At 46.7% G+C, this 14,777-nt stretch overlaps 1 protein-coding gene across 1 annotated transcript in view; it reads left to right on the top strand.

Moving 5' to 3' along the window:
- LOC143474187 (neural-cadherin) overlaps nt 1-14,777 on the top strand; it is a 96,170-nt gene that overhangs the window by 67,642 nt on the left and 13,751 nt on the right. Inside the window, exons 13-20 of the mRNA XM_076971553.1 lie at nt 3,661-3,910; nt 4,866-4,993; nt 5,455-5,641; nt 5,930-6,073; nt 9,590-9,873; nt 10,369-11,986; nt 12,678-12,771; nt 14,549-14,733. Coding sequence (XP_076827668.1) covers nt 3,661-3,910; nt 4,866-4,993; nt 5,455-5,641; nt 5,930-6,073; nt 9,590-9,873; nt 10,369-11,986; nt 12,678-12,771; nt 14,549-14,733 — 2,890 coding nt within the window. The remainder of the gene's footprint in view (nt 1-3,660; nt 3,911-4,865; nt 4,994-5,454; nt 5,642-5,929; nt 6,074-9,589; nt 9,874-10,368; nt 11,987-12,677; nt 12,772-14,548; nt 14,734-14,777) is intronic.

The following is a 14,777-nucleotide window of genomic DNA, read 5'->3' as shown; positions in this document are numbered from 1 at the left end:
TGCCACTGTAATTTGGCATCTGCTTTTGTATGTATGATGTACTAAATGCTCCTAGGGACCAAATAATTTTTTATTTTAACCTGATATGTTAAACAATAGAATGCAAAGAGGGTGTATCTTGTTTTTCATGACTGTATATTTTAAAGTATTGTCTAATATGCAGGGATTGTCTAACGTATATTCTTTATTAAGATTATTGCATTTATTAACAATGCTTTGAAGGCATAAAATATCAGACAGTCAAAATGGATTTTCTTTGTCACCTAACAGCAAACAGAATAAATTACAATTACTCTGCCAAATGGTGACATGTGGGTTTTTAAATATACCATTCTATGTTACTACGGGGAAAACTTAGAAAGTTCATCTGCCAACCTAACTCTCTCTTGCACACATGAATATACACCCACACAAACCCAAACAGTGATGTTCCTGGTAATGTGACTTGAACAACAAAACACTTCAGAGCAATTACAGACATTTTTTCTCGCCCGCTCTCTCCATTTCTCTTGCTCTCTCTCTCTCTCTTTTCTCTCGCTCTTTCTTTTCCTTTCTCTACAAGTGAAGTATTTACTCCCTAGTGTGGAGTAACTGTAGCAACTGACTGTTCAAATCTGTTCTGTGCATTGGGAGCCTTCATGGTAATTTATCCTCAGAACTCTAAATACAAATTAGCCTTGTTAAACAGTATAATGCATTCATTAGGTACACTGTTGTGTACCAAGTGCTCCTATTCATCACTCCCTCTTACTATCTCTTTCTCTCTCTCTCTCTCTCTCTCCCATGTCCTTCCTTCCTGCTCCATCTACCATTCTCTCTAATTAAAAATTTAAATATCAGCCGCCTCATTGTGGAATCATCTCAAGGAACGATAATTAACAAATTTCCAAATGCAGTAATTGCAACCTTGAGGAAGTAATTAAGGGTTTTTGTTCTTGTACACGGAGGCCAGATAATGGGGATATCATTTTCATCAAACTGCGCTGCCGTGTGCTAATTAAACTCAGGGGGCACATTAATCAGGAACAGTTTCACGGGCCTGCCAAGTTTGTATTCCTCAGCACCTACTCGAAATTTAGCTAAATTTAGCTAATGTCCACCTTTATAAATTTTTCTTCAAAATTTCGGTTTAAATCTAAAGTGTGAATATAATGTTTAGACAATAGGCTCTCAGAGGGCTGTGGGCTGTGCCCTTCAATGGTCCGGCTGACCAGAACAAGCGGTCTTTTGAGCTGGAAAGTCTTGAGTGAGAGCTTTTTTGGTGTTCCAGGGAGGTCAGGTGTTCTCCATCTGTGCAAGCGCTGTGAACATCATCTCCATGGCCTGATGGGGTCTCACCCCATGCTCACTACAACAGGGATTTCCAGTTTACAGTGTTTTCATGCCCTCTTCAATAGTGAATGTATTGCAGTTTTGTAAAATTCCAGCAATGGTGCATAATGACCTCTTGCCTGCGGGACTTGTTAAAGGGTCTCCTGTGCTTTCACTAAAGGCAAGTGTTCCTCTATCAATTCGCACCACATCAGCAGAGATAGAGATGTAGGTGTTATTTGATTTCACCCTTTGCCCCAGTCACTAACATTATTAGTCAGTCCTCTTGAGCTCTGTGGCACAGACCATGTACGGCAGGGATGGGCTCTTTCTGTAGAGAAACGTGGGAGTTTGAGCAGGGGGCTCGGTTCAAACTGCCTGTGACAGGAGAGGTGAGAGACTAGGTCAGTCAAGGGGGTGTGGGGTGGAGGAGGTGGGGGGCTGCCTCCTGGATGTCAAAGCTGATAAATGCAGGAAACATTACCGGCAGAGCTTTTATGGTTTGTTGTCTCCCTGTCACATGTCCTCCCGTACTGAATCAGAGCCATGGGACTCATGGCTGACTGAATCCATGGTCTCTGCCTCTATCTCCCTTTCTCCTGTATTTGTGCATTTCTCCTCTGAGTTCCCTCCAACCCCGCCCCCGTCTGATGTCTTGCTTTCAAACTCTGTTTTCCCAGACACGCATTCATCATGTTACATGACTACCATAGATGGTTGGGACTTCAATACATTTATCCCCTGTCTTGGCTTCAGTGGCCGCCTGTCTTCTGCATTGTACTGGAATGTGTTTACTTGACAGTGTCATTTGTTTGATAGTAGTTTGGGGATAATTTTTCCCTATTATGCTCACTGAATTGCAGCTCCCCAGAAGACAGTTTGCAGCTGTATCTGTAGATAGCATTTTCCCAAACCAAACATGGACTCACGTTTCCAACTCTTTAAACGTTTTTTTTTTCTTCTCTGAACACTTTTCATGTTTAAGAAATGCACAAAGTAGTGAAGCGCGTCTTCCTCCAGCCGACGCCTCCCAGTTCGATACTACTCAGCTCGCTCTCTTTCTCCAAGCCCACTGAGGTTCATCCTCGCAGCAAAGCTAGGGCAAGACAGGCTTATTCCTACAGCACATTCACACACAGGTGGTACTTCACACAGACAAGGATAAAAGCGTAATGGACATAAAAGGTCAGTATAATAAAAAAAAGAAATAGCTCCCTCAAAAAATGTAATTAAAAAGAAAGGAACACAAGGTGCAGTCTGGGATGCTAATCAAAGGAACGAGACCTTTGCTTTTCTAAGGCTGTATCTCAGAGGTCTGAGGTGTCATCTTCCCGCGTTACTCCTCATTTCTTTCTTTGCCATGAACCATGATGTTCTTCTCAACACCCAGCAGTAGAAACATGCTGTCTGGAAGCATGATGATGCATATATGATTTCCTTTATCACGCAACTCGGTGCCAGCCACGGAGTACTGGCCTCAAACCTTTAGTAGGTTAGAGCGTTGCCTAATATCGACCCTGGTCAAGGAAGTGGTGATAACTGTGGCCTGAGGTGTCTGCTACTGCAGATATGGTATGACACAGTAAAGACTTGCAGTCTTCTGTCCTCTCTCCCCCACAGGAGCTGTGGTTCAGTCAAATGAAGCACTCTCAGCAATGTGGTTAAAAAATCTAATTCGGAATTTCATTCAGAAGCAGCGAAGCTTCTGCATTCTCTGCTTTTCCCTAAATAATCTATCACAAGGGATGGGATGTTTCACAGCGTACCACCGTGTCTGTGTTACGCCAACATCTGTCGCCCGTTTGTTTCTGGATGCTGTGGTGTCTCTGCACATCAGCTAAGATTAGAAGAGGTGGGGAAGATTGGAAAAGACGGAGGTGCAGCTCGATCAGACAGGAGCCCACAGACTCTTTCAGCACAAAGTTACTCTATAAATGTCAATGTGAGTTCAATAGAAAGCGAGATGGATTACAGGTGAACTCTGTGTAATGTATTCATATGCTGGTGTCAGCAGAGGGATGACTGACGTTTCTGCTGATTTCGAATACCCTTTCACAAATAATGCTAATTATCTTCTAATAGCTGTGACAAAGCCACTGATTTTCTTAGTCCTCTGCATTATTTGCATTAATAACTGAATAAAACAACAAAATATGCCATCAAATGTCCTTCTCAGAGGAATTATAGAATACCCAAGCAGTTTTGAAGCAGTTAACTTACACAGACACATACACATACATACACATACACACACAAATATCCTACCTTCCACAGAGAGTACTTACCAAAAGAAGAAAAACAAATGAAGTTAATAGTGACAAGGTAATGTTCTGTCTCCTCTGTTTACAGACCATAAAAGCAACTTCTCCTCTTGGTGACCCCCGTGTGACCTATAACCTGGAGGAGGGCCAGGTGGCTGAGACCAACATGCCTGTGCGTTTCTACATCAAACCCAACCGGAGGGACGGCTCCGCCTCTATCCTGGTGGCCGAGCCCCTGGACTACGAGACCACGCGTTTCTTTACTCTGCGTGTGCGGGTGCAGAACGTGGCGACGGTTCCCCTGGCCTCTTTCACAACAGTCTACGTGAACCTCACGGGTGAGAGCCCTCCCAGTTGAGGGGCTTTGTGGCCAGGTTCACACACACACCTCGAGCTGGGCTTCAGGGCCAAGGCCGTCCACACACAAGGGTGGAGACAATACCAGCACAGAACAGAACAAAGAGAAGACTGGAATAGAAAAGAGCAAAGAGCAAAAGGAGGGTTGACATTGATCTGAAATGTGGTGCAATTTTCCTGGCGCCAGACTGCAGGTGTGCTCAGGGTGGTTTACTCAGCAGTACCAGTGCCTCTATCACACACACACACACACACACACACACACACACACACACACACAGCAGTCTGCTCTGATTCTGTGATTGGGTTTGAATTAAAGCAAGGATGACTATATTTTTTAAGCCTGTGCTGTGAGTTTGCACTCAGGAGTGTGTGCTGCTTATTCCGGGTGTGTGAGGACAGGCGTGATGCTGATGAGTGACAGGTGGCCATGGGTTCTGTTTATCTGCGTGAGCTTGTGTGTGTGTGTGTGTGTGTGTGTGTGTGTGTGTGTGTGTGTGTGTGTGTGTGTGTGTGTGTGTGTGTGTGTGTGTGTGTGTGTGTGTGTTGGGTAGTAGAAACATAGTAAGCAGCTACACCAGGCAAGCAAAACACTCGAGACCACATCAGAATTAATTAGGGAGAAAATGGAGAAACAGAATGAAAGGAAGACAAAAGACCTCCAAAAGCTGGTAACACAGGTGGTGTAATCAGCACACTGCGGGGCAGACGCAGGTTCCCCTCACAGCCAGTCACCCACACACCGCCCTGCCGCCATCAACACAACCACGCCTCAGCTGCCACTCAGAGAACACACTAGCACTTAGCACAACCTGAGGGGCACCATTCGATATCAAACATCCGTATGAAACCTTTAACATACATGTGTGCATTATTCGCAGAAATAATGAAATATATTCTTTCACTTTTTCTTTTTGTGTTATCTCCATCACTCAGATGTAAATGACAACGTGCCATTTTTCATGTCAAGCACGTACGAGGCCACCGTACCGGAGGGGGCGGAGATTGGCACGTCGGTGGTGCAGGTCTCGGCCTCTGACCTGGATTCTGGCCCCCACGGCATGGTGAGTCCCACAAGACCAGCTCCTGTTGCCGGATCCCAGGAGACTTCGTTTGTACTCTCTCTTAAATGATATGGTTTTGGCTTGGTTCCAAACCTGTGATAATAAAACATGATGCATTCTACCCCTTTCCAAGTAAAAATCTTCATGTTGCTATTATAATAATTGGTAAGATATACAAGATACAAAGTAACAACAAAAGGTACAAAACACTGTTGAATGTTAACAGTTAACTTTTTGTAACATTACTGTCTCAAATTGCACTTGTCTAACACTGCTGCCCTGAATTTTGTGCACTCGACAAACGCGTAGTCATGTGACACAAACACATAGTCATGTGACACAAACACATAGTCATGTGACACAAACACATAGTCACGTGACATATACACGTAGTCATGTGACAAACACATAGTCATGTGAAATAAACACATGTGAAATTACAGCCTTCTTTTCCCATGAAGGTAAACTACATCATCCTGAAGGACCAGAGTGGGGACTCTCAGTTTTTCAGCATCAGCCCTTACACGGGCGTCATCCACACACGGGCCACCTTCGACCGGGAGCAGAAGAGCTCCTACCTGATCGAGGTTCAGTCCCAGGACAGTTCTGAGTCGGCCCGACCCGGACAGCAGGGCCAGCCCAACACAGGTGTGTGCTGCTTTATGCCGCTCCTACCTGCCGGCTGTCACGTGGTCATCGGAGAACGTGCTCCTTAACATATCCCCAGTGAAGGAGCTCTGTCATCTCTGAGATTTGGGTCAATAATGATGATCCTAATCCAATGATGTAATAATCAAATGCACTTTGGTTGTGTATTTTGTGTGGATGTAGATGTATTTCTAATCGTCAGTCCCAAAAAAAAAACAGACTCGTAATGTTTCATAAATTTCTGTGGTGATGCGTTGCGGACCGTGACACGTTCCTGTCACTTCACAGACACGGCCTATGTGAGGATTTTCATTACGGACGTGAACGACAATGCCCCAGCCTTCTCTCAGCCTGTGTATGAGATCAGTGTGGAGGAGGACAAAGAAGTGGGCTATGTAGTCATTACCGTCACTGCTAATGATGAAGATGAGGGTAAGACCATAGACTGCCGTCGCTATGGTAGCACTGGAAATGGCCATCACAATCTGTTATGTCTGCTTTGGTACACCAATTTACACCTATCATAAACACTAACACAGGGGCAAATTGCTATGTGCCCTCTGCACTGAACATATCTTATTTAAAGATCCCAGCTACCTGTCTGTTTCTAATATGGATTTCTCAGCCACCATGAAACTGTGGTAATATTTTTGACAGCTGTTACTGAGGTAGGAAGCTAAAAAAATCTAGGTAGGTAAATCTAGGTAGAAAATTCTCTGTTTCCACTCTGCTTGTTAGCAAACCTCTGTAGTAATCACAAGAGGAATGAATCCAGCTTCCACTGGGTAAATATTTGATGATGTCTTTGCTTTGTTTGTTCTTTGTTGTTTTCCAAAAATTATAAATAAATATTAGAGCTTCTTTCCTAACAGAGGTAATTCTGTTGCAAGATGCTACAGCTTATTTACAGAGCATGCCGGTTGTGATTCTGTGATTCACATCTCTGCTCCACAGAGGGGCATGTATTCCTATTAGAAGTTGAGGAAAATTGGCCAATGGAAACATACTTTAAAAAACTAAGACCCATGTACCAATAAAACATACATTTTAATGTCATGTAAACTGCTTGCAATTCCTTTTAAGAACCGCTAAGCTGCTTGTAAGAAGAAGGCAGTGGCTTTAACTGGACGAGGGAGGCAATGAGAGTGGCACAGTACAGCAGCCATTTGCCTTCCCTGCTCCGCACAGCTGTCCAAACAGGCAGATGATCTGTATTAGCCTGAGATAATCCATAAAACATGACACAGTCCCGTTAAGTAGCAGGCTTGCTGATCAGGCATGTCTTCTAGGGGGATTTTAGCTCAGTGACTCCTGGCCCCAGAGCTGATCTAGGACTCCCTCACTCTCCCTTTCTCATTTGACAACTTTCTCTCCTGCTTCTGCACATATTCTGCATATATTCCCTTTTCTCATGGGACCTAATGAGAAACCATGTGCTAGCTTCCAAGTATGTCAAAGAAAGTAATCTTCTCTGGTGTATCGGCTTCAGGAAAAACCTTCCAAAACTCGACAAGAAGCAGTCTACCCTCAGAGTTCATCATTAGTAGTATTGATTTTTCCCATAGGCATATTGGACTGGTTGTGTGTGTGTGTCCCTCCCCCCCCACCACTGATGACATGTGACTGTGTTGAATAAAGCGGACAGGGTAGTGTGGGCCTGAACTGACCCTGTAATGCATTGCATCAGGATATGTCAGCATGGCCGTTTCAGAGCCCTGAGTGGGTCGCACTGCTTGACCTCTGAAATTAAGCTTGGTGGATTTGTAAATGGCGCCCGTGAGCTGAACATTCTTCAGACTTACTGAAGCACAGGAAGCCTCCACTAACAACACATACCGTTCATGGGTGGCTGGGTGTTTATCTGAATTAGGATGCCTTCGTGTAATCCAAAGCTGAATCCCTTGATCCAGATCATCGCTTTGCCAGCAGAGCGTTCGCCTGCCCCCCCCCCCCCCCCCCCCCCCCTCTCCCCACTTCCCTCCGTGAGCTGCAGTCCTGACATCCTGGCGCTGGCCCTGTCTGTTTGAGCGAGACTGGCTTGGACAGATCACCTTTGTGTCTAGTGCAGTGTGCTGGCCTGCCTGTCTTCCCGCCCCCTCATCACCTCCCCTGGACTCGTCAAGCCTGTCGTCCCCGCGCAGGTTCGCAAAACACGATTATTGTTCCCGGGCCCCCCTCCACGTCGTAACCTGCGCGGGTCACCACCCATCGTGTTAAACAAACACGTAGGGCAGCTAGGGTCTGCGCTACGGACACGCAGCCTCTCCCGTTCCACGCGGCCGCACAAGTCCGACGAACGCACTGTGACATGTAGCCACCATCGGCGAGCTGGCAGGAAGACACGCACAGGTGTCTGACAGCACCTTAATGATGGGCCGGCGGCCCTGGTGGAGAGGTGAGACAGGCTGGATTGCCACGGGTGGACGGACGGCATGGGGCAGGCGGCTGATGTCTCCGGCCTGTCAGGAGCAGGAAAGCGAATCACAGCCTGACGTCAATCTGTCCACCTCCTGCCTTTGGGAGGTTATATAGGGCACAGGCTGCCCACTTAAACCCAGGGTTTCATATAAGACTGAAAATGGAAGTGTTAAACGAGAATAGTTTGGATCTGATGTATGCAGAACAGAATAGTTTTATGATGAATTAGCGAATTATACTCTCCTGTTTTTATTGAAGGATTTCTGAGATTCTGAGTGGGGTGCAGAATAAAAAAAAATAGCATTTATTTTATAGCCAAGTAAGAACTTTTAAAAACAAGTAAGAACCAAACACCTTACTGATGAGGTGATGAGCACTTAGCAAGTGCAACTGGACCAGGACTCTGACGCCCAAGTCTGGGCCATGTGGTGGGGCCTGGTGCGGTTCAGGCCTGGGACAGTGGCGCCACATGACACAGCTCGTCATTAGTGAAGCTGCTTTGGGTTGCAGGACCCAGAGCTGCTTCTGCGAGTGTCAGGGTGTATCGCTGCCCACGGCCCCGACACCCGTGGCCAGGACAAGCAAGGGTGCTGATGAAATCGTCACACAGTGTGCCCAGATGGTTTTGTCTCGTAAAATCTGATCAAGGCTAGTAAACGTAGCTGGTGCGAGAGTTGTTTTCCTCTTTGGAGGCTGGACAGGGCTTTGAGGTTAGGGGCAGAGAGCTCGGTTGCATTTCTATTGCTGTCTCTTCTATGCACTTGCATCCGTAGAAATCTTTTTTTTTCACACAAGCACTTAATTACAGTTTTTTCTGAGACCTGTTCCTATGCTGCATTGTCGAACCATTACACAGGTCAAAAGTCCAGATCTGTGGAGAAAGATGTAACTGCATGAGTGGGCGGATCGGCTGTAGTCCTCCGTGTAGTAAAAGTACGGTATATCTTGTGATCTTGGATGACACTGGATGTGTGGGATTTAATGATCAGTTGGAGAAGGAGCGCGAGGAGGATGAAGGCTGGTGGAGTTCTGATGTTTCTCTGTTTGAACTGCTGAACTGTGTGATGGTGAAAGAGATGAACAGCAGAGCATGTTGGGTTACTGCTTAACCAACGTATGTTTTTGTGCTCAGTCATCTAAATTTACGTTTAATTAGAGGTCAAACATTTGTCTTCATTTTGTATATGTCCATATGTGGCCATTTATTTTTTATTCACTCTGTTAAATAAAAAGTGCTCCACACTAAACCAATTTGGAGGTCTAAAAAGCTCATGAAAGCCTTACTGTGAAGGTATAAACTTTTGTGATATCATCTTTTCATCCCATCACGTGAACATACTATAAAGGGTAGAATGACAGCTGAAGGTTTCTGTTCATCTTTGCTCTGCTGTGAAAGACTTGAAACCTTGCATCCTTTTGTGATTTAGAATTTTAATGAATGGAGACCAATTACCATGCCACTGCCACAATGTTCACAGTGTGACCCAAAGAAGGCATTCAGCCATTTATGCTTGTGTTTATGAAAAACAGGTGCCAATGCCAAACTGCGCTACCAGATCACCTCCGGGAACACCATGGGCACGTTCGACGTGGAGCCCGAGATCGGCACCATCTTCATCGCCCAGCGGCTGGACTACGAGCGCGTGCAAAGCTACAGGCTACGGCTGGTGGCGTCAGACGGCAAGTGGGAGAACCAGACTATCGTGGTTATCAACATCATCAACCAAAATGATGAAGCCCCCATCTTCAGTCAGACAGAGTACCACACTAGCGTCACGGAGGAGCTAACTGACCTGCCTGTTCTCGTTTTGGAGGTGAGGTGAACCTGAACAGTGAAGCACACATAGTTGCCTCTAATATTAGAGAGAAGTGTATGTCAGCAATGCTTCTTCATGCCCTTCTCCTGGGTGAAGAAACTGATCTGATGTGCACCTCCTGCAGTAAATAGTTTACAGTTTCACAGTAGGCTCTTTTGAGATGTTTTATGTTTATTAACGCACACTCAGAATTTACAGTGAGGGAAAGTACTGTTTGAAATGAATGTTTTGACACACCTGACCTTGGCTGTCACTGTCTTCATAAAGATCCCCATATCACTGTCTATTGTGCTATCAGCTCAGAAAAAGACTTCAAAGGCCCTGTGTCAACAAATTTGAAAAGAGACAGGAAACATTTCTGCATCCTTTTGTCAATTAGATTGTGACTTTTAATTGCCTTTTGTACTCTGTGATGGGTATCCATGACTCAGGTCAGGTCACTAAGGTTAGTCGTTGATACAATCTTGTTTTTTTTTCCCGAAAACTGTTCAGGTGTCAGCAACAGATCCTGATCAGGAGGCAGACCAGAGCGCAGTACGATACTCACTTCATGGCCAGGGTGCTGGGAGTGGGTTCACCATAGAGGAGCTCAGTGGGAGGATTTATGCCCAGAAGCGACTCGATCGTGAGGACCGATCAGCTTGGAGATTTTTAGTGCTGGCCACTGATGAGAACGGCGCTGGACTGACTGGCTTTGCTGATGTCTTGGTGGAGGTGCGCGACGTCAACGACAATGCCCCCAGGTTCCTGTGTGCCTCAGATGGCTGCTTTGTGGGTCATGTGCCTGAGAACTCGCCGGCAGACACCTCCATCATGGAGATGCGGGCCACTGATCTGGACGATCCGAAAGCCGGCAAGAATGCCGTCCTTACATACAGGATAGTTCAAAATGTCCGTAATGAGATCAACCTGAACCTGTTCTCCATCAACCCAGCTACAGGCACCATCTACACGGTGTTGCGATCCCTGGACAGGGAGGTGGAGGACCATTACCTGGTCGTTGTGGAGGCTCGGGACGGAGGCGGCCTCTCTGGGACTGGAACAGCGACCATTGTTGTTTCCGATGTGAATGATCACCCCCCGGTGTTCACACAGAGGGTGTATCTGGCCTCCATGGCAGAGAACCTAGATATCAACAGTGAAGTCCTATCAGTGTCCGCTACGGACGGGGACGAGGGCGAGAACTCGGCGATGACTTTCAGCATCGTGGGTGGAGATGACGACCGCAAGTTCTTCGTCGAGACAGACAAGGTGAACAGGCGGGGAGCGGTGAGGCTGAAGAAGAAGATCGATTTTGAGAAGCCTCATGAACGCACCTTCAACCTCACAATCAAAGTAGAGGACGCAGACTTCTTCAGCCTGGCCTACTGCGTTATCCAGGTGGAGGACTCCAACGACCACACGCCCGTCTTCTTCCCCCAGTTCTACGATGTGGGCACCATGTTCGAAGACGTACCCGTGGGTACTACCGTCGCCCAAGTGACGGCCGTGGATCTGGACTCAGGGCACAACGGAAAGTTCTCCTACAGTATCACCCCAGAGTCGGACCCCTTTCAGCAGTTCCTGGTGGATAAGAGTGGCTGGGTTGTGGTTGCAGACTCCCTGGACCGGGAGAAGGTTCCACAGTACAGACTGATGATCCTGGCCACTGACATGGGCAGCCCTACCCTGACCGGCTCCGCCATCGTGCTGGTGACCATTCAGGACGTTAACGATAATGGACCTGAATTTGAGGTTCCCTACCGCCCCATTGTGTGGGAGAATACTGTGGCGCCACAGGTGGTCTGTATGAATGACACTTCCATCCTGCTCCATGCCATAGACAGAGACACCTCACCTAACGGAGGGCCTTTTACCATTCGCCTGCTCATGCTCACCTCAGACGTCACAAACTTCAACCTGACAGATCTGCGTAACGGCAGCGCCATGATAACGGCCCTCCGTACCTTTGACCGGGAGCAGCAGAAACAGTACCTCCTTCCCATTCTGATGATTGACAGTGGCTCTCCTCCAATGAGCTCCACCAACACGCTGACTATCATAATAGGAGACAGGAATGACCACCCACATGCACCTGGACATTCTGAGTTCATAGTCTACAACTATGAAGGTTCGTTCCTATGAGATGCTGCTTCTAGACTCATTATCTTGCTTGGGTGCCTTAGGCCATATTCTCTCCTAAAATATTTATTTAGTATTTTCTGCCATCTGTCAAATTGCTTTAAAATGCAGGGTGAAAAACGTGGTTTGAGTTTATGTATTTTTAGTGCTTTTCCTTCTTACCCAACAGAAATGCATTAGGCCTCTAATAAGAACTCATCATGTAGCTCAAAAATGCCATGAAGCAAACAATTTACTTAAGTGTAAGGTTTAATAAGCACATAAACATGAGTCATTTTAAAAGCTGTTGATTTCATGCCTAACAGGATTACAGTGTTCTCGTTTGCCTTTTGGAGAAATGACAGCATTGCATGCTAACACCATTGCCAGCCCCCTCCCTTCAGTGTAAGCTGTGTCCATATGTAGAAATGGGCCCATACGAGGTTTTTTTTTTTCCTTAAGATGGGTGTTGTTTTCACACAAAGACACACACACACACACACACACACACACACACACACACAGGCCCAGGTACAGAGGCGTCTGTGTGTGAGACATATGTAAGATGTATGTCGTTTTCACACACACACACACACACACACACACACACACACACACACACACACACACACACACAGCCCCAGGTAGAGAGTCTATGTGAGGTGGCTTCTCTATGACCTCATTATGTATTTTGCCCACAGGTACTCTCCCCACAACAGTACTTGGACAAGTGCAGTCACCTGACCTTGACGACTGGAGTGAAAAGGTTTACAAATTCGAAGGCAATCCCCCTAGGTACTTTGATCTTTTATTGAAGTTTGTTTCAAAACCTTCTGTGGCAGCTGCCACTTAATAAAGAAGGTGATGAAAACAAAGGACAGAGAAAGAGAGAAAGAAGGGGAGAAGAGAGATAAGGAGACGAGAGAGAGAGAGAAAGTATTGTATTACATTAGCTCCAACACCTCATGTGTTGGATGCTTTTAATAGTTCATCAAAAATGAAATTCAGAATTCACTGTGAAGTGTGGCGTTGATGGTGGTGTTCTGGTGGATGGTGGAGTGGATGTGTGGCGGGCGCTCACTCTAATGAGCAGCACATGAAATAGTGAAGAGCTTGACGCGAGCTTCACGACGTGCGTGACGCTTTTCAAAAAGAACTGAGGTAAAACGGGCATCAGTATATATCCAGTAATGAATGTCACATGCTGTCTCCTCTACTTACACCTGTGTTTTCAAACAGTTTGTTGTCTCCTAAAGAAGCCTCTTCCTGAGGCTCTGCCAAGTATTTGCCCTTGTTAATTAGGATAATTGGCCTATTAATACTTTAGCAGTTTAACCGAGGCTAGTGACATGACTTTGGGCATACGCAGCATCTCTTCGACCCGGGCTGTGTTTCATTTGCTTACTGGACACTTAATTACCTAATTTGGCACCACTGCTGAAGGTCATCAGCGACATGGAACTCAATTGCTGTTATGGGAACATGATTGTACCTTTTAAAATGTAATTTGGACGTCAGCCAGTGCAGGGTTGCTGTCCTTGGCGCTGTCAGGAGATCCTGCAGGAGTGTGTCCTGGTGCAGGTGCCCGTAGGCGATTGTTAGGGGAACAGCAGGATCCAGAGTCTGAGACTAAAGAGTTGTTTTCATGTCATCGTTTCATCAAAATCTAATGCAAAATATTGATAATGCATTCTGTGTTACGGTGGTTACTGATAGTGCTTTTAATTTTCAGGATGAACTGTATATATGTGGGTTTGGGTTTTATTTCCCCAGCTGTTTGTTACAGTGTCAGAAGAGATTAATGGAGCAGCTCCTCATGCTCTGGCCTAATGGCTTTTACTTAGCCCCACTGATGGTGCCCTGGTCCTATTGCCACGGTGGCCCTGTTGACCTGGTGACCCTGTTGCCCTGGTGGCCCTGTTGTCATGGTGGCCCTGTTGTCACGGTGGCCCTCCTGCATCTTAGTCTGGCCCCTGTGTAGCTCGTGTGGCCTGACACCATCTGTCCCTGGAGTGCTGGAGTGGAGGGCAGCGCTAGAGACACTGTGGTCACAGGGGACTAACAGGGGCTATCGGCTAACAGCAGTGAGTGAATGGCAGCAGTCTGAATGGCAGCAGTCTCAATAGCAGCAGTCTGAATGGCAGCAATCTCAATGGCAGCAGTCTCAATAGCAGCAGTCTGAATGGCAGCAGTCTCAATGGCAGAAGTCTCAATGGCAGCAATCTCAATGGCAGAAGTCTCAATGGCAGCAGTCTCAATGGCAGCAGTCTCAATGGCAGCAATCTGAATGGCAGCAGTCTCAATGGCAGCAGTCTCAATGGCAGCAGTCTGAATGGCAGCAGTCTCAATGGCTGCAGTCTCAATGGCAGCAGTCTCAATGGCTGCTCTCGCTGAAGGAACCACTAGACAAACTTTTCAAGGAGCTTAGTCCTTTTGAACTGTTCAGTTAATATTTTGTCTGGTCAAATGACTACAGCTGTCTGACTAAAATGAAAGGACTGATTTGTTTAATGTGCTGTTGTTTTTAAGCTCTGCGGTCTCTAATTGTGCACTATTTCTCTGTCTCAAACAGGCAGTTTATTCTCAACCCAAACTCTGGGCAGCTAAGCATCAGGGCGGGCACCCCCGCTGGGACGTACGGTCTGCAGGTGCGCGTGGCCGACAGGAGCTGGCCCGACGTCAGCTCCACCGTTCAGGTCACGGTCAGGGAGCTGAAAGAGGAGGCCGTGCTCAACGCCGCTTCACTGCGCTTCTCCAGTGAGTCCCTCCGCCCCCCGACGGCCCACGCGTCCCTCACAGCG

The sequence above is a fragment of the Brachyhypopomus gauderio genome, chromosome 13 (genome assembly GCF_052324685.1).
Source record: "Brachyhypopomus gauderio isolate BG-103 chromosome 13, BGAUD_0.2, whole genome shotgun sequence".
Classification (NCBI taxonomy): Eukaryota; Metazoa; Chordata; class Actinopteri; order Gymnotiformes; family Hypopomidae; genus Brachyhypopomus; species Brachyhypopomus gauderio.
This window is presented reverse-complemented; position numbering and strand designations above follow the sequence as displayed.